This window comes from Caretta caretta, chromosome 11, assembly GCF_965140235.1.
Source record: "Caretta caretta isolate rCarCar2 chromosome 11, rCarCar1.hap1, whole genome shotgun sequence".
Classification (NCBI taxonomy): Eukaryota; Metazoa; Chordata; order Testudines; family Cheloniidae; genus Caretta; species Caretta caretta.
In genome coordinates, this window is record NC_134216.1 from 26,085,244 (window position 1) to 26,105,443 (window position 20,200).

At 39.6% G+C, this 20,200-nt stretch overlaps 1 protein-coding gene across 6 annotated transcripts in view; it reads right to left on the bottom strand.

Annotated features, from left to right (window-relative positions):
• The window catches only part of ORC4 (origin recognition complex subunit 4), a 66,301-nt gene that overhangs the window by 16,349 nt on the left and 29,752 nt on the right, over positions 1-20,200 (bottom strand). For 5 of the 6 annotated variants that reach the window (XR_007359199.2, XR_007359200.2, XR_007359201.2 and 2 more), the window contains 7 exons: positions 19,927-20,003; positions 16,507-16,597; positions 7,671-7,746; positions 7,230-7,315; positions 5,094-5,142; positions 3,301-3,452; positions 445-618 (listed from right to left, as the gene is read on the bottom strand). Coding sequence is in view for 1 of the 6 variants with exons in the window: in XM_048870258.2 (XP_048726215.1) it covers positions 445-618; positions 3,301-3,452; positions 5,094-5,142; positions 7,230-7,315; positions 7,671-7,746; positions 16,507-16,597; positions 19,927-20,003 (705 nt within the window). In the remaining 5 variants the exon portion in view is untranslated. Of the gene's footprint in view, positions 1-444; positions 619-3,300; positions 3,453-5,093; positions 5,143-7,229; positions 7,316-7,670; positions 7,747-16,506; positions 16,598-19,304; positions 19,506-19,926; positions 20,004-20,200 lie in introns of all 6 variants that reach the window. The other variant, XR_007359205.2, reaches the window with a different exon arrangement.

Sequence of the window (20,200 nt, forward strand, 5' to 3'; positions counted from 1 at the left end):
CAATCTGCTCAGGATTATTTCAGATGGCACGTGATTCAACATTCACATGATTCATCACATCATCCTTTACTCAGATTAATAAATTATTTGAAAATGGGCTCAGCCACTGGTCTGCTGACCAATATTGTCTTACTGTTTTTCTTGTACTTTTGTTCTATTTGTACAATGCCTAGGACAATGGGGCTAGGGCTACTAGGAGCTATGATAATACAAACAGTTAAATTCACACTATTTTTCTAAAAACCTGAAGCAAAAGAGAAAACATAGGCTATTTCACATTTTATTCCTTCCTTAAATAGTGAATACCAAAAATAAACAGAGGACACTAAAGACAAAAACACTATAAACCACAGCAATTTAGAAAAATTATGAATTTTAACTTTTTCGAACACTTCAGTGAGACAAATTAATTACTTCATTATTAATACCTTTGTTTCAAGTTACCTGAACATTCTTATTCCATTTCTGTGTGAAAGGCTTGTATAGAAACTCTGCAGGTAGATACAACTGTTCTTTAAATATTTTAAGATATTGTTTAAAATCAAACGAATTCAGCAAATATATCTGTCGGTGGGAGAACCTTGACTTCACTCTCTTTTCCAGGAGTTCCAGAATATCCTTGTTTAAAAAAAGACAGATTCAGTGAAACAGTCTAAGAGGAAAGTACAAATAGCATAAATAGAAAAAACTGGATTATTAAAGTTTTGTTTTAATAATCTAAAGCATGATTAGTAACAAACTTGCTAATTTATAATATAATTGACAATGTTTCTTTTAAATGCCCAACTACAAGCTATTTACTTAAGTCACAGTAATTAGTTGCTGGGACACACAGTAATTATTCCATAGACTAAATATTTCAATTACTTTGGGTTGTATTCAAGACTTCAGCCACTGTATCAGGACTGTAAAAATGTGTAGGTTGGTGGCTCATTTCACATGTCTTTTGGAAGGCTGAACCTGATCTTGCCAGAAAAATTTCAAGAGCCAACATTTCTCTTTTAGAAGAATAATTCTCTTGTACCACACAAATACTATTAGGCTGCTTTTGAGCAGGAAGAATAATCTGATTTTCTCTAGAGAGGTAATAAAGAGCTTGTCATCAGAAGGAAATAAGAGAAAATTGGCATTTGTCTATTAAAAGGAAAATTAAGTACTGCTTCCCTATTACAGTGACATTTGGGTAAGAGACGGATTACTTTTTCCAGTCCTTTTACTTGCCCTGAAATTGGGAAAGTTTAGGCTTTGTTAAAAATGCATGAAATCATCTCCAGAAAGAGAATGAAATCAAGACAAACTAAAAGTAAGTACAGTAGTAATAGGACAAAAAACACAATCTTGTATATACAATCTGATGACCCACTGTATATCAACCTCCAATTCTCATGAAATCTAATGAGACTCTCTAAAAAGATGTGGAAGATTGTTTAAAATCAGTCTTTTTATAAAAGATTTTGCTCCTGAATCCAATTAAGTAAGTCACTGATGGAGAGTGTAGTGGACCCTGGAAACAGGAACCTTTATAACAGAAGAGATTCTGTACATTAACTGCACATTCTGTACATTAAATTGGTCCAATATTAACTTCAAGTAACTTGCCCATTAGACATTGCCCCAAACCAAAAACCAGAAGCACCTCTAAACTTCTGCTCTATTGGAGGCCCATTGTTTTCTAAGACATCTTCCTCTTCCTTTTTTTGTAACCTAGTCATCTTTTCAACTGTTGCTTTAAGAGCATTAAAAAAAGTTAAAATAATCTTTAATAATACTTTTCTAGATTGTTAATGTTATCATCACGAGTGTTTGATTGAAGGAATGATGGTTGTTTAACCAGCTTTTTAAAAACACACGTAGTTTGTATTCCACGAAGACATACCTTATTGTAGTAACGCACAGATTTAGTGTTTAATGATAAGCAAGACTGCCTTATATTTAACAAAGTGAACGTAAGAAAAGCCTGAAACATTTTACCCTGCCCCACCTCCACACTTCCCAAAATTAGTCTAGATCAGAAGTCTTTTCTTTTGTAAGTATGGCAGTGTTATAGCAGCAATTACTGGTGAAAAAGGTTTGTTTTTAAAAAAAGCAGTCGTCATATTTCATAGTGTGGTAGAAAGACAGTGTAGTTTGATCCAAGTTTCTACACTTGCTCAATAGTGAATGAGGAAAGGAAGAGACCAGCAGCCTGTAGAACAAAAGATAGGTAACAATGTTGATCCTGATATTTTTTAGATGGAAAACTAATGAGAAATGGATTATCATGGCTCCTGCGAAGTAGTAAAAGAAGTCCAAGTTTTTGCCCTCTTCTCCAGAATGTAACCATTTTTAAGCAGTAAAACTGAAGCTAACAGGGAACAAAAAAAGCAGAGATCCGAAAAGCCTAGTTACATATAAGGCAAGCCTGAAGATTCACAATTACTACTGTTGAGTTTGTGGCTACATACTGTATGTAATCCCTGCAACATTTAGTTTGTTTAAACTTTTTAGCAGTTCTTTATATTAATTACAAAACAAAACAACAATGTTACACTGGGTAATGCTTATTGTTGTTCTGTGTTCCCCTATGTCTTAAGAGTGTAGAAGTTTATATATAGTTTATTTCTTTTTAATTACCTGAAATGAAAAGGCATTCTTCTTTGACAGTGTCAGTGTGGTTTAAAGTCATTTCTAGTGCTTATTCTAAATCTTTTTTGTGGGGGACACCAGTGATAAGTTTGTCACTATACCCTGAAGATGACCCTGTCCTCAATTCCATCTTTAAGTCCAGACATAGGCAACGCAAAGATTAAGTGGGGTGACCACAGCTTTTTCTCCTGAAGTACAGTCTGGTTAAGACATAGGAGAAATTGACATAGCACTGACATTGTTTCTATGGCATTAACTTTAATAGCTTCTTGTGTTGTCCTTTTCTTTTTATAACTTTTGGTACTTTTTGGTGAGATGCTTCATCTTTAAGACAGATATTAAGATGCAGGAAAAAATTGCTTCCTATTAAATCTGAAAGAACCTCCTTCATTTTCTTAGTAAGAGAGGTTACTGGAGCATATTCCTGTTTTCCTACTTCTGTTCCCATTTGCTCTGAATATTTACTATTTTGTGTCACTTATTTTGTATCTGTACTAGAATCAATTTTTAAAGTAAGCCAATATAACAACGCTAGGTCAGGGGGAGAAGTTTCCGAAGTTAGCAGAATTGTCTCCTTAAGACATGACTCTTAAGAATAAAAATATGAAAAGAATATGAAACATTACAGTTGTCAGAAACATAAGCTCTATAAAACAGAAAAGAAAAACTTCTTACTTGTCTACATGTAAGTCCAATAACTGTTACCGGAGTCTGTGCTGACTGGGATATATCAAAAAGATTATACAGTAATGTCTGGTTCTTGTGATGAACAAAGAGGTCAAATTCATCCAGTATAAAGAGCACTGGACAACTGCTATCTCGGTCACCTAAGACAGGAATTAAAACAGTATATTACTGAACTGGTAAGTACACAACTACTAGACTTCTTACCTTTGCAGCACTTTTGTTCTAGTGTGCCCTCAAGTTTTAACCTGTTTATAGAATCTTTGCTAATTCATAAGACCCCCATCTCATGTGTATTTGCTACATGCCATGGTTGATGATGATTATTTAGCTTAAAGTACTGCAGAGGTTAAACTAGCTTGTCAAGATATTTTTTGGTTACAAATAAACAGTGAAAACGACAGTTAAGATGCCCATTTATCATTTTAATATTTTAAGAAGGCTATATCAATTCTCATCATGGGCAAACAGACTTGATAACAGCATTGCAAAAATCTACATGCACATCCACCACTGCATTCTACACCTGAATGCATAGCAAATATTTGCTTTTGGTAGAATGAACAATAAAACCTGCAAAATCTGATTGCATTTTGCTGGGGGAAGATGGTATGAATGAGACAAAAAAAAAAAATAAAAATCAAACAGTAACTGTTTAAAAGCAACAGAAAAAAGTTCAATACTATTTTCAGGGTTTTTTTTAAACCTGCCATCCTTAGCCATTCCATGAACAGTAGAAAGAAGTCTTTAGTGCTGCTCCTGTAAATTAAGCTTAAGCATTTGATTCAAACATCACAATGCTTGATATGACCACACGACTGTTCACTCTACCCATTTTGCAACCAAGGTTCATTCTCATGCAGAAGTGCCTTGTACTATGGTCCAGAGCAGTGGTCACCGACTGGTTGATCCTAGAGGATCTCCCAGTTGATCGCGATCTCCGGTGGTGTAGTATAGCTATCGCGAAGGCAAACTCCCTGCCTACTCTGGCCCCACGCTGCCCCCAGAAGCCGCCAGTGCAGCCCCCCAGCTGGGGGTGAGGGGGAAAAGCAGGGGTCTCCCTCCACGCACTGCTCTTGCCTGCAAGCACCGCCCCCGCAGCTCCCATTGGCTAGGAGAGCTGTGGGGGCAGTGCTTGCAGAGAGGTGCAGCGCATGGACCACACTGGCCCCTTCCGGGAGCGGTGTGGGGCCGGATAGGCAGGGAGCCTGCCTTCGCCTCGCTGTGCCTACCGCCCACTGGGAGCTGCCGAAAGGAAGTGTTGCCCTGCAGGAGGCTGCGCCCCAACCCCCTCCTGGAGCCAGCACCCCAACCCCCCTCCTGAATCCCAACACTCTGCTCCTGCCCTGATCCCCCTCCCAGAGCTAGCACCCTGTACCCCCTCCTGCATCCCAACCTCCTCCCAGAGCTAGCGCCCCGGACCGCCCCCTGTAGCCCAACCCCCTGCCCCAGGCTCAGCCCAGAGCCCCCTCCCACACACCAAACTCCTTGGCCCAAGCCCAGAGCCTCGTACCCCCTCCCGAACCACAACCACCTACCCCAGCCCAGTGAAAGTGAGGGAGAGCAAGCGACAGAGAGGGGGGATGGAGTGAGCAGGGCAGAGCTTTGGGGAAGGGACAGGGTAGATCCTGGGTTGCCCTTAGATTCAAAAAGTTATCTTGGGCTTAAAAAGGATTGGAGACCACTTGTCTAGAGCGTGAGGTAATCTTTGATTTCTCTACAGCATTTGGGTGAAAGTTTGTTAAAACTCACCGGGGGTTTAAAGTCTTATACAAAATATTTACCTTTCTTTAAAGCTTCAAGAAGAAATGCAAGGTTTTCAGCAAAACTACCCTAAAGGAAAGAAAGATATAAAATATATCAATGTAGGGTAGGAAGGTCCTCAAAGATCATTTAGTTCATGCCCCTGTGCTGAGGCAGAATCAAGTATAACTAGACCATCCTGAACAGGTGTTTGTCTAATCTGTTCTTAAAAATCTCCAGTGAGGGGGGATTCCACAACACCCCTTGGTAACCTATTCCAGAATACAACTATCCTTATAGTTAGAAAGCACTTTCTAATATTTAGGCTAAATCTTTTTAAAGTTGGTGCCCACCTAGCTAAGTTTTAACCATATTGAAACCCTACAAATACTAGCTCAAAAGTCAGGAATCTACCACTTACTCAATCTTGTCTCCCTTAAAGTCAGAAGATAAGGGACTTTTTTCTCCTCTGTAAGGCACCTGGCAGACCTCATACCCACTGTCCTCATTATCCAATTCAGATTTTAAAGCCAAGCTTACTAGGAAGAAGTAATAAACTACAGTTTAACATGCTTCAGACTAATACTTCTAAAAATATTGCTAGTTGAACAACAAATTTAAAATACTTAGTACATTATTGATCAATCCTTTATTTGTAAAGAAATAACTATTGTAGCTGATGTTATCCAGATGCTCCAGTCTATTAGTAGCAATACATTTGGAACTATCAATTTTGAATTCCACTAGAACTCTTTGCCTCATCTATATAGTTAGATGTTTCAAGCAAGTTTTAAGAGGGTCTTTTCACTATTTTGTGATGAAATAGTTAAAATTTCTGATTAAAAAAAGATTTTTTCAGAAAAACAAGTTAACTTCATAAAAGTTACACTCAACATTGCATATAAATATATGGTAATACTGTCTAAAGGGGAAGGTGACGTCTACACTACTATGGTCATCACTGAAAGTGGTGATAAATCTTAGACAAAGTATGCCTTGTGAGGTATCACTGAAAAAAAAGTTATAACCTGCTGAATACTATTATCTTGTTATAAGGTGTATATCGACATTATGTATGGAGTTATGAAATTTTGCTCGGTGTCTAACTCAAACATGTTGTGGGTCTGAGAAATGCCCACAGGTGAGCTCTTTAGAAGTAACAAAGGAGCTGTAAACAAAGGCATCTGGACTCATCCCTGAAAACACCTCAGAAAGCAGGTAGGCAAAGGTGTAAGCCAAAATCTGCAATTCAGATGGAAGGATGGCAGAGCATATACCCCAGGGAACTGCCTGACCTGTAACAGAGCCAGGATTGTGTGTGTGTGTGTGTGTGGGGGGGGGGGGGGGGATGATGACTAGCAGACTTAACATTCCTACAAACAATTTGAATTGTGTACTTCAATCCAACTGTAAAGTGTTTTACATGCCTTAACCTTTTAATAACTCCTTTTCTTAGTTTACTAAGTACTGGCTACAGCATTGTTTTTTGTGTAAGGTCCTGAGCATCTATTGACCTGGGTAAATGACTGGCCCCCTGGGACTCAAAGAAGTTAATGTGGGGTGATTTTTGGTTTTAATAACCCTTCACCAAAGAAGTCCAGTTTGTCTGGGTGGCAACATAGGCTGGAAGGCCTCAGGAGATGCCCTGTGGATCTATATTAAGCTGGTTTAGTGATCCAGAAGCCACATTTGTTGCAGGTTTGGTTAAATCTGGATTACAGAATAAACCACCAATGTGGTAGTGTCTACCCAGTTTTTGTCAGTCTGACCTGAAATTGACTTTCTCAAGTGTGATCGACCACAGGCATGGTGACATTGACTGTACATTCATAAGTACTGTCTGGTATTTTCTACTGTCAAGACAGACAGACAGACTTAGGAAATACTTTACAAGGGCCTTAACAGGTTAACATTATTGTTCTAATTCCATAAATCTCATATCAGTAGTATTCAAAATCATTTATAAATTCTGAAAAGATAATTATGTGAAGAGTGAGACAGTCCATCAGTTTTGCAGTAAGGCTCAAATCTATTCATTTTAGTCTGGTCAATATATGGAAAAGTTACTTATTTGGTGTGGTTATTTTTCTGAGGGGAGATCTTTTGTTTAAGTCTTGTAATGCTCTTTTTTTTTTTTTAAGCTGTGCCTAAAAGAGCAGCAAGAAGTTCATACTCACAAAAACTTTGTCTCCAACCACATTTTCCATTTGTAGTTGTCTCGTGATCTCCTTGAGTGCTATTTTATCATTTGTCTGTAAGAGCCCTAAAAGAAAGTGGTGATTATACATCAAACACTAAATTACCTCCTTCGCTCATTCTACACCCCAGTTGTCACACCATTATGCCACCAGCGAAGAGACTTATTCCAGGAACTTTTTCCCAAAGTGGGACTTTATATTATTTTTGAAGTAAGACTACTTGTACACCTCTTGAAATGTTGCTTCAGACAATCTATCTTTCATAACTAAACAATGGATAGCAGGCAAAGATTTTTATGAGAGCAGATATTCTGAAACATCTTTAAAGGCACTATTAGTTTAGATTTACAGTAAGTGAAAACCCACTACAAAAAGCAAATATATAGTATTTTTAATTTAAAAGAATGCAATATAACTTGCCATTTAGATGAACTTGCAAGAGGTTCTCTCTCACTTGCTTTACTTCCATGAGCTCTTTTAAGACATAATTTAATAACTAGAAAAAAATAGCATAATTCACATTAAAATACCTCCAGTATATTTTTAAAATTAAAAACAGTAAGAAGAAGAAACTGCAAATAAAACAAGAGGATCAAACATCTACTAAAATTGAAGATACTGCTTTGTGACTAATCGAATCAACCTTTATTAGCTTGGGTTGAGGATACTCAAAAGAACATGAGTACTTCCTGTATTAACTACATTCTTGACATCTAGCATTTGCGTCCGTAGAGGAAAAACACTTTCCAAAAAATGTTTTGTTCAGGTTTTTCAAATCAGTCTTTCAAATCAGATCAATGAAACCCTTCTATATGGGCTCATCACTCCTATCTTTAAAAAAGGAAATGCAAGGATCCAGAACTTTGTGGCATGAATGAAACTTCATGAGAAGCATGTTGCTGGCAGGAAAGATGACAGATACTGTGGCTAAATTCAAAATTCTAAAACTTTTGTTATTTCCATGTTTCATGAGTTAAGTGGAGGAGGAGGAGGAGGAGGAGGAGTAGTATCAGTTCTTTGTGAGAGAACAGAATATAAAAGTATTGCCAATAATTTTCAAGTTACAACATGCAGACTATTTTGTAGCTGCACATAAAAATCCAATAATGCAAAAAAGCCTTTTAAAAGATTCTAAAATGGTAGCTCTAGCATTTTCATTTAGTAGATTTCAGTAGCACCCAAAGGCCCCAATGAGGATTGGGCCCCATTGTGCTTGATGCTGTACAAGACACAAAAGTAGTTAAGGTCCTTACCTTGAAGAGTGGAAAATGTTATTAAAGACATCTCTCTCTCACACACACACACACACGTTGCATCTTACACACTAAGATAGGAAAGGGTGCACAAAGTTAACAGCAGCATACAATGACATAAATCAACAATGTGCATAACTTGATAGTTCCAAAGAACAACTTTTTTAAAAAGTCACCATTTTAAAGACTTATCTGTGCTCTCAATTTTCTACACAGCCCTTGGCAAGAACTGACCTTAAACGTAAGTATTTTTAGATTCTAGTATGAATTTGATATTTATTCATTACTTCTCCTCCCCCATTGCCTCCTCTATCCAACATCACTAGTTCCTTTTAAACATAAATCCAACTTCCTCTCCACTAGTATTGCTCTCCTGAAAACCCACTTCTTCCCTTTCACCTTCAAGAAGCTAATTAAATACACTTACACATTTCATTTGTCTTATGAATTAACTGCTCACTTACGTAGCCAAAATGGGTCATATACTGGGAAAAGGATCATAAGAACACTGAAGCTGGAAATTGTTGTGGTGAGGAAGAGAAGACTTTAGAGTCTTTAATTGTAGAAAGCCCCAAGACACATAATTTAGACATTTGTCTGTCACCACTATGATCACTCTGCTTACATGTTGTATCCCTTTCCTCCATCTTGTAGCCCATAGGATTATTTGCTAACTATTATCTCCTATGACAGGTTTCAGAGGAACAGCCGTGTTAGTCTGTATTCGCAAAAAGAAAAGGAGTACTTGTGGCACCTTAGAGACTAACCAATTTATTTGAGCATGAGCTTTCGTGAGCTACAGCTCACTTCATCAGATGCATACCGTGGAAACTGCAGCAGACTTTATATACACACAGAGAATATGAAACAATACCTCCTCCCACCCCACTGTCCTGCTGGTAATAGCTTATCTAAAGTGATCAACAGGTGGGCCATTTCCTGCATAAATCCAGGTTTTCTCACATCCCCCCCCACCCCCATACACACACAAACTCACTCTCCTGCTGGTAATAGCTCATCTAAACTGACCACTCTCCAAGTTTAAATCCAAGTTAAACCAGAACATCGGGGGGGGGTAGGAAAAAACAAGAGGAAACAGGCTACCTTGCATAATGACTTAGCCACTCCCAGTCTCTATTTAAGCCTAAATTAATAGTATCCAATTTGCAAATGAATTCCAATTCAGCAGTTTCTCGCTGGAGTCTGGATTTGAAGTTTTTTTGTTTTAAGATAGCGACCTTCATGTCTGTGATTGCGTGACCAGAGAGATTGAAGTGTTCTCCGACTGGTTTATGAATGTTATAATTCTTGACATCTGATTTGTGTCCATTTATTCTTTTACGTAGAGACTGTCCAGTTTGACCAATGTACATGGCAGAGGGGCATTGCTGGCACATGATGGCATATATCACATTGGTGGATGTGCAGGTGAACGAGCCTCTGATAGTGTGGCTGATGTGATTAGGCCCTGTGATGGTGTCCCCTGAATAGATATGTGGGCACAATTGGCAACGGGCTTTGTTGCAAGGATAAGTTCCTGGGTTAGTGGTTCTGTTGTGTGGTATGTGGTTGTTGGTGAGTATTTGCTTCAGGTTGCGGGGCTGTCTGTAGGCAAGGACTGGCCTGTCTCCCAAGACTTGTGAGAGTGTTGGGTCGTCCTTTAGGATAGGTTGTAGATCCTTAATAATGCGTTGGAGGGGTTTTAGTTGGGGGCTGAAGGTGACCGCTAGTGGCGTTCTGTTATTTTCTTTGTTAGAGCCAGAAGAGTTCCCAGAAGTTACCTACTACAGGACAGGCCTATCAATCTGTTTCTTTACTTCTGCAGGTGGGTATTGTAGTTGTAAGAAAGCTTGACAGAGATCTTGTAGGTGTTTGTCTCTGTCTGAGGGGTTGGAGCAAATGCGGTTGTATCGCAGAGCTTGGCTGTAGACGATGGATCGTGTGGTGTGGTCAGGGTGAAAGCTGGAGGCATGCATGCAGGTAGGAATAGCGGTCAGTAGGTTTCCGGTATAGGGTGGTGTTTATGTGACCATCGTTTATTAGCACCGTTGTGTCCAGGAAGTGGATCTCTTGTGTGGACTGGACCAGGCTGAGGTTGGTGGTGGGATGGAAATTGTTGAAATCATGGTGGAATTCCTCAAGGGCTTCTTTTCCATGGGTCCAGATGATGAAGATGTCATCAATATAGCGCAAGTAGAGTAGGGGCTTTAGGGGACGAGAGCTGAGGAAGCGTTGTTCTAAATCAGCCATAAAAATGTTGGCATACTGTGGGGCCATGCGGGTACCCATAGCAGTGCCGCTGATCTGAAGGTATACATTGTCCCCAAATGTGAAATAGTTATGGGTAAGGACAAAGTCACAAAGTTCAGCCACCAGGTTAGCCGTGACATTATCGGGGATAGTGTTCTTGACGGCTTGTAGTCCATCTTTGTGTGGTATGTTGGTGTAGAGGGCTTCTACATCCATAGTGGCCAGGATGGTGTTTTCAGGAAGATCACCGATGGATTGAAGTTTCCTCAGGAAGTCAGTGGTGTCTCGAAGGTAGCTGGGAGTGCTGGTAGCGTAGGGCCTGAGGAGGGAGTCTACATAGCCAGACAATCCAGTATCAATTAATATATTTCTTTTCTGAAATTAATCCATTTAATTCTTATATTTTATTAGTATTAATTCCTTGGAATTTAGGATATGTTGAGGCATGTATTTCCTAATGAGAAGTTTTGTTAAAATGCAAGAAGCCTACAGGCTTGTAAGATCTGCAATATAGCAAAAACTATGATCAGTTATGTCAGCATAAAAGCTGGCAACCTTTGGCACAGATAAGAATGGTCCCTGAACTTCGGGGAACCAAAGGGAGGAACTATCCACATCGCATCACATGTTTATCTGACTTCTTCAACTGGTTGGTAACTGCAGGGTACACCACAACTTGGAGGTCATCAAGAGAGCCTAGGCTGGCAGTTTTGGAATGAGATAATCCTTATTAATATATTTAGAAAGTAAGTGTCATAATCCACTAACCTATAGGAGAAGGGTACCCATAAATTTCTTAGGGTATGGAAATAAGATTGGGTATAGTACGTTGAGCCTGAATTACATAGGTCGGGATCCTATAAAATACCCTGTAAGAGAGATTCAATAGTCAGTCTTTAGGGATAGCTTTAGGGATAAGTTCCGCTCTTCTAAATTCTAAGCTCTATCTATCTATCCTATCTTCTTTCACGCTATCAGCTCAGCTTATGCAGTATCGTACAACATTCCTAACCACTGGGGAAGCCAGCACCATCGCATCATTGGGCATGCCAGGAGTGAGGCTGGTCCTTCATCTCCTATTCCCGGGTCCTCAAGGAAGGGTATGAGTACGTTAGGTTAAGGTACTTATAATAGAGATGGTACCACCAGGAGTGTCAGAATTTTTACTGTTTTGCAGTTATAAATTTAATTGCATTTCTTATTTTTATGTTAATTTCAATAAAGGTTTTATCAATTTGGTATTGTCCTCAGTGTACTTGTTCTTGCCAAGCACCCCGAGAATCCTCTCCCAATATAGAACTCTCTGAGTTCTTAAACTCTGTAGTCTGAATTGGATAAGAACCTATAAATCTTCTGGTCGGTTGCGATCAGTGGCGAGCCATAATCACTAACCCATCAAATTCAGGTCAACAATCTCAGTCTGTCCTTCACACGGTCTGCTTTGTGGGTATGATCTCTATTTTAGGGCTGCTCTATGCAGAGTTTTTGTACTGGCAACATTAGCATACTTTCAATTCTGAAGAGTGAGAGCCCAATGATATTGGAAGAATACTACTATTTAGCACTTCAAAAAGTGCAGTAGACAAAACCATCGACATGTTGGTACAAGCACTTTTATGTAGTGAAATGTTTGTCAATGTCTCCATCACAAAGCCATCTCTTAAAGGGCTTTAAAAAAAAAGGTACTTTAGTTGTTAACCATACCAATTTTTTTAATGTTACAATTATGAAAATTCTTCAGCTATTTTATAGCTTACCAGTTTGAGACAATTTTTATATTACAAAAAGGTAATTTTTTTTGCTGAAAGGTTACACACAGTTTATAACAAATATATAATATAGCCTTTTAAGCTTTGTTATTCAGTTTGGTAAAACTGTAAATGCATGTACATAGCAACCACTTAAGTGTTACTCAACGTACTCTGACTAAAGGCTCCCTATGAACAAGGTGACATGATATACAGTACAGGAAAAGCACCTATTAAGTATGTACTCTAATCAAGTCCTATAACCAGAATCACCATACTCTAGTCCATTATGTCAGCATTTTACAGGTAATGGAAGTTGCTTACACACTTAAATTAGGCTCATAACAGATCCTGATCCCAACAGAGGAGCCATAATTAGTGTATTATATGTGTAGGTTAACAAATCAACAGTTACTTATGCTACCTAAAGTAGCTATTTTTTTGCGATGTTGTCATCAGTTTAGGTGCCACTGCAGGTGAGCATGCACCTCACATGCATGAGGCTGGAGTTTTTTTGCATAGCAGTCTGTCAAGGACATCCACGCACCCTGTGCCTTTTTATGCTCCTGTGCAAGGGCATAAAGGATGGAGTGGCTGCAACTCTCCAACAGATCCCTCACAATTCAAAGCACAAGTTAGCTGAGGACTCAAAGCAGGGTTGGAGGGAAGGTCATGGGATCCACAGTGACATCATCTCAAAGAACCATGCAGTTCTGTGGGAGTTGAGAGTAATGGGGTCATCCTTTCCCATACAAGGAATGTGCACTTCATAGTGCTTGATAATTTGTAACGTGAAACAAGTTTGTCTTCTTGCCAAAAAGGTCAATGTTTCTCAGATCCTTGTCCTTGAGCTGACTGTTTTTTTTTGTACTGCTGACAAGCACCCTGGTATAGGGTACACACACAACTGCTCAACCACCTTAGGTGGTATTTGCACCTCTTCTTTGCATGAGGTTGAGGGGGGGCAAGGCCAGTGCATGCCAAATATTCCATCGTAGGCTCCATCAAACCCTTACTGATGGATAGGACTATTCTTGTGGAACAGCAGAACTTAAGATGTCAAATAGTTCACAAATATTCTCTTGAACTGAATAGTTTCAATATCCAAGGTATCCACAGTGACTGCCTCATTGGGAGAGGAAGAAGATTCTTGGGGAGGGGAGGGAAGCTGGTGTGTCTCCCCCAGGCTTGTTCTGGCAGCATACCCAGCTGCTCTTCTGGTTCTGGCAAAGGGGGCCTATTGACGCCAAGGAGAACTGGTAATCACCTCCTCCTCATGGAGATATGTGATGGGGCACAACTCTGGGACCAGTGAGATAGCAATAGTCATCAAGGCCAATAGGGCCACAATGGCATATTGTACTGGTGTTGGCCAGATTGTGGGTAACCCATCCACTACCAGTCTTATAAGAGCAATAGTAATGGGCACCCTTGCTTGTCCTAGAGGTGTTTCATCTCTCCTGTCTCCATCAGAGTCCACTCCTAAAAAGAGACTAGAATGGTCTGATCAGGGGTAGAACACCTCTAGGATAAGCAATGCCATCAGGCACAGTTCCTATGAAGCTCAGTAGTAATGATGTTAGTGCCAGGAAGAAAAGTAAAGGTGGATCTTCAAAGGCAAACCCCTGCATCTGGAGTGGTTCCTCAGTCAGTGCTGGTACCAAAGCCCAAGTCTCTGACCTTACTGGGTGCTGGTGCTCTGTTACCATCTCTGAAGCTGAATGGCCTTGAACTACCACCCTTGGACTGAGTCCTCCTTCTGAGGAGGACGTTATGTTAAGCACTACTGCAAACGCAGCTCTGCGCACATACCTGATGCGGAGAGTGTTTTGGGTCACTGTCCTAGAGCCAGCAATAAAGACATCAGCATTGATGTCATTAGTATAGAGAACATATCCAACGGTGCCATGATTCCTTGTGCTGATTCAACTGCTTTCTTTGATCTCTTCTCCCTGCTGAAACTGGAGGTGTACCTAGTTTCTGGTGCACTATCAGAGGAAAGCCTCCTAGGCTCCAGACAGGATGACATTTCTTCCTCTAGATCTGAGGCTACCTTCAGTGGATTGTTCCAAGAGATGCAATTTGAGCCTTGTGTCCCTTGATTTCTGGGAGCACAAGGAAAAGAAGCGTTCACTGGGGATAAGAGCTTCCCCAAGGCAGAAGAGAGACAGATTGTGTTCAGCAGGGCATTAGACAGTAACACAGAGCAGGATGTAAACTTTGAAGGCTTACAGTTTGCCATATTTTAACCATTGTACAACTTTGTCCTGCTGTACAGGGGTGCACAAACAGGTCTGCAAAGGGTTTCCCCCATCATGTCTGGGCTTTTTTGGAATGTCCAAAAAATGAGGAACTTTATGAAGTAAACTAAGTAGTGATGAGTGTTTTAGATAAATCTGGAGCTTAGACAAAAATCCAAATGGGTCAGACACAATCCAGGTTCCGTACTGCTACCACAGGTAGTAAGAGGGAATGGAGGGAGAGTCAGGGCCACTTTGCCTTTACGCCCTTGCATTGGAGCACAAGGTGCATATGCAGCCCACGTGGACACGGATAAGCAAAAAAGATTATGGCCTCTCACACAGTGCATGTGCCTACAGTGGGATCCACACTGACAACTCTAAGTAGAGCTGCAATGACTTCAGTAGAAACAAGTCTGAGTTACAGATTTTATACAGACATCAGGGAGCTTCACAGACAAGAATGAAAAACAGTTAAAGCAAATTGAAACTTCATAAAGCAGGACCTGCTTCCAATGACAAAAATTCCCATTTTTTGGTAGGAAAAAACCCTCAATTTTTAAAAGGGAAAAGTCAGTTGAGTAGCAGGTCAAACATCAGTGCAGCCACTCAAAGCCAAATCAGAGAAACACCACTAATGCAGCAGCACAAGTTACCTCTGTTCCTCACTATGATGAATTAAGAGCCTACAGTTTGAGGTAAGAGAAGCCTATAATGCCTAAGAGCTGGTACATTCTGCTGGTGGGACAGTGTAGCATTCAGAGAATTTCAAGAGAAGTTTCTGCCAGTCACACAAGGAATCTGTTATACTTTGTCACAGGGTGGATGCACTTTTAAAGGAAAATGGGTTTCAGCCCCAGCTGTGATACAAGTTCACCTTTCCACAGAAGGGAGGGATCATGTGGTTCGATCAGGCCTCTGGGATAAGAAAGAAGCCCAGGTGGACAGAGACAGACACTTCAACAAAGGGAGCATGGAGAAGGCTGCAGAGTAGCAAGGCTCCTGCAGGAGACCAAGATACTAGGGGAGAGCAAAAGAGGGGGTTTGCCTGATGACCTCTCTGAGCCAGAGAGAAGACAAATCAAGGAGGAGTTTTGGATCCTTCCTGGGGAGGGAAGGATAGAGTGGGAGTGGCTGTTTGAAGAACAGGGAAGGACTCCTGCTAGAAAGGGCTGGCAATGGCTGCTGGATAAAGGGCAGATTGGAATGAAGGTGCCAGAGTGAGTATGAGCTTGTGTTACAGTGATGACTTTACTTTGGGCACTGAGTGTTCTGTACTGTTTGTTAGTAAACCAGCCCAACCAAGAGTACCATTAGCCAGAAGAAAGCTTGGTGGATTATTTCCAAGACCCCAGAGAGAAAAAACTGAAGCGGGGTGCTTGCAGAGCCACCCTATACCACAAGGGGGCAGGCTGGAGGCAGCGTTCCTGTTACACGCTTTATTGTAAACTGCACATAAAGTCTGACTGAAATATGAAATTCTTGTATTTGAACTACAGACATCTGAATATTATGATTTCAGAAAGACAAAGAAAAATTTAAGTAAGGTTTTTCTTTTGAACAGCCTCATTAATACATCTCCTGAAATGCTCATAAAAAAAGCATTATCAAAACAAGATATCTTTAAAAATAAAACCCCACAAAGACAGAAGTGATCAAAAGCCAAACTCCGCTGTGGTGTAACTTCAGGGACACCGATGGAGTTGCACCCATTTACACCAGGGTACAATTTGACCCTACATCAACTTGTACTAAGAGCTTTTACCATAGTCTTTCCTGATCCCCGGGGTCCAATGATGAGTGCAGAGTTACTTTCTCCATGGATAATGGTTCGTTTCAGCAGCTCCAGTAGATGTCTATAATGACAATGACAGTAAGTTAAAACTTTAGGAACAGGAGTATTTGCTGTAGCTGTAGAAGAAAATTCAGATAAGAAAAAAAGAAGCCTAACACAGGATGGCCGGTTAACTGCAATCACAGTAACATCCACTGGGTGCAAAATGTAATAAAATCCAAGATTAGACTCAGATTTCATAAACATTAAAAATGTGTGTTATAAAAAGTATCACTGGTTCTTCTAAATACCATGTTACGCACCACTATGCCATACATGGAAGGCAAATTTCAGAGAAAAACTATTACATTCAGTTCTTAGCTCCTTTCTTCAAATAGGAAAGGAACTAACCTCAATTAGTATTAAGACTTTTAAACAGCAACAGGTTGACAAACAAATGGTGTTACAACAACAAAAGGAAGAGAGAAAAAATGCTTCAAAATGTGCCAGCTAAGAGACCATGAGGACAGATGTGGAATCACCGACTAAATAATTTTAACCAACTGATTACCCATACTAAGCTTCTGATGCATTCACTGAAACTCAGGGTGTTTAAACTACAGCATAGGTGAACTTTGACAGAACTTAAGTTTACAATGAAATTACAGAAAATAAAGATGGCTAGAATAGTGTTCAGAGTTTAAGTGAATTGATTTAGCATAGAATGTTAGAATTTAAATAGAAACAGGAAGTCATTTATCACAAAGTAGTAAACTTATTCTATATTATTCTGGTACAAATACGGAACTATGAATTCTTCACACAGGTTTTTATGAATGTGTTACTCAAACTTCACACCAATCTAGAGTTATGGGAATGTTACTTGGAGTTCAGACAAATACTTCTTGTTAGAAATTTAAACAATTACTGAACTACTAAGCTGTCAGTTCTAGATGTCCTTCCTTAAGGCAAAGCTATTTCCCTTTAGGGTATCTTTACTGTATATTAAGATAATGTAAGTCATTCATTGAAGTGTTACTGTAAAACACTGAAATGGTTGTAGAGAGATTCTAGTAACCACAAGGGCTTTTTCAGTTCTCTGCCATAACTGAGGAATGAAAACTGTCCTGCTGATTTCCAGTTTTTCATCATGTTGCCTCTCCACAGCGTAACAACATCAGTGCCACCTTTGTTGCTGTGGAGGTCATCCCCTGCGATTGGTAATTTTTTTAAAGACCCCAAAAACATATGGAAGGGGTCCACACGATTTTTTTTTTGTAACAATGAGGATCAGGTTTTATATTCTACATTTATTTCCCCCAAAAACTGAATTAATTCAGTGAAGAATGCGAGCATAACATTTGTTTTATTCGTTTTTTTTAAAAGTCGGTTACAATATGCATTTTATAGTAGGAACACTAATTTTCTTACATTGACAATGGGGAAAAAAGAGAAAAGAACGGGAGTTACTGTTAACAACTGAAACAATCTTCCATTGAGAGGGAAGAATACACTTGGAAGAAAAGAGAAAAAAGTAACTCTTACAGAATCTTGGATGTCTTTCAGCAATGAGTGATCAATATTCAAAATAAATTCTTCATTATCAAAAGAGGAAGACAACAAATGTTAACAACATAAGATCAGCCATACAGGGTCAGATGAAAGATTCATCTAGCCCAGTATCCTGTCTTCTGACAGTGGCCAATGCCAGGTGTGCCACAGGGAATGAACAGAGTAGGTAATCATCAAGTGATCCATCCCGTCACCCATTCCCAGCTTCTGGCAAACAAAGGCTAGGGACACCATCCCTGCCCATCCTGGTTATTAGCCATTGATGGATCTATCCTCCATGAACTTACCGAGTTCTTTTTTGAACCCTGTTATATAGTCTTGGCCTGCACAATATCCTCTGGCAAGGAGTTCCACGGGTTAACTGTGCATTGTGTGAAAAAATACCTCCTTTTGTTTGTTTTAAACCTGCTGCCTATTAATTTCATTTGGTGACCCCTAGTTCTTGTATTATGAGAAGGAGTAAATAACACTTCCTTATTTATTTTCTCCACACCAGTCATGATTTTGTAGACCTCTATCATATCTCCCCTTCGCCATCTCTTTTCCAAGCTGAAAAGTCTTATTAATCTCTCCTCATATGGAAGCTGTTCCATACCCCAAATCATTTTTGTTGCCCTTCTCTGAACATTTTCCAATTCCAATATATCTTTTTTGAGATGGGGCAACCACATCAGCATGCAGTATTCAAGATGTGGGTGAACCACTGATTTATAGAGGCAATATGATTTTTCTGTCTTGTAATCTAGCCCTTTTTTAATGATTCCTAACATTCTGTTTGCTTTTTTGACTGCTACTGTACATGGAGTGGATGTTTTCAGAGAGCTATCCACAATGATTCCAAGATCTCTTTCTTGAGTGGTAGTAGCTAATTAGACCCCATCATTTTATATGTATAGTTGGGATTATGTTTTTCAATGTGCATTACTTTGCATCGAATTTCATCTGCCATTTTGTTACCCAGTTTTGAGAGATCCTTTTGTAGCTCTTTGCAGTCTGCCTGGGACTTAATTATCTTGAGTAGTTTTGTATCATCTGCAAATTTTCCCACCTCACTGTTTACCCCTTTTTCCAGATCACTTACGAATATGTTGAATAGGACTGGCCCAGTACAAACCCCTGGGGGACACCACTATTTACCTCGCACCATGTTATTTTTTGGAGTCCTAATTTATACTAGCAAATGTTTCATTATTGGTTCCTGTAACAGGGTCACTCACCCCTTAAGGCTGGAGCTAGCCACCCTGATTACAGAATAAGCCACATCTAGGCGAGATCAGGGTGACTGCCCTATAAAGAACAGCAGGAGGCTGCAATGAAGGGGAGAATAGTCAGGAACTAGACTGCTAGGGGTGTGCAGGTTCTAGCAGAAACTCCTTGCAGTGTTCTGACAAAGCAGGAAAGGCTCCAGGCAGGAAGACCTGGGAGAAGAAGATACAAACCAAGGTCTCTCAACTTTTGGATGAACTTAAACTAACAAACATTCAAAAATTTAAATAAAAAACAACCTGAGAAGGGATGGGAATGGACAAAATGTAGGAGTTTCTTGAACATACAGGAGAAAAATTCAGCCCAGAAGGTGATTTTCTTTTAGAAGTTTATACACATGAAAAACAGGAATGCAAGTCTTTCTAATAATCTAATTTTAAAACAAAGTTTAAATGAGTTTCAAGCTCTACTGAAGTTTTAAGAAGCTGCTTCTTTTAAGTGCATTTTAAAATCACTACTTAACAGAAAAAAGATCAAAGGCATAACAGGCCCTGTACAAATCAAAATTTATGTTTAAACTGAGGTCAAAATATTAAAGCAGCTGCCCATAAAGTTATGAAATTGCTTACTCACTTGTACTGAAGTTGAACCCCAAACAGTTTTCCATTAGGGCACTGGTGACAAAATCTTTCACGTAAAATTCTTTGTACCTATTGAGATAAAGTAAGATTGGCACAAAATACGTAATGCCTGTAACACAGAGACATATAGTAGCACCCTTAGTCAACTCTGCTGGATTACTGGAAGATTCATTAGTTATTTGTGCTATAGCAACTTGGGCATCATGCAATGAAACCAACTCAAACTGTAAATGCACACATTAGCTGTCACTAAGGATACAGAGTGG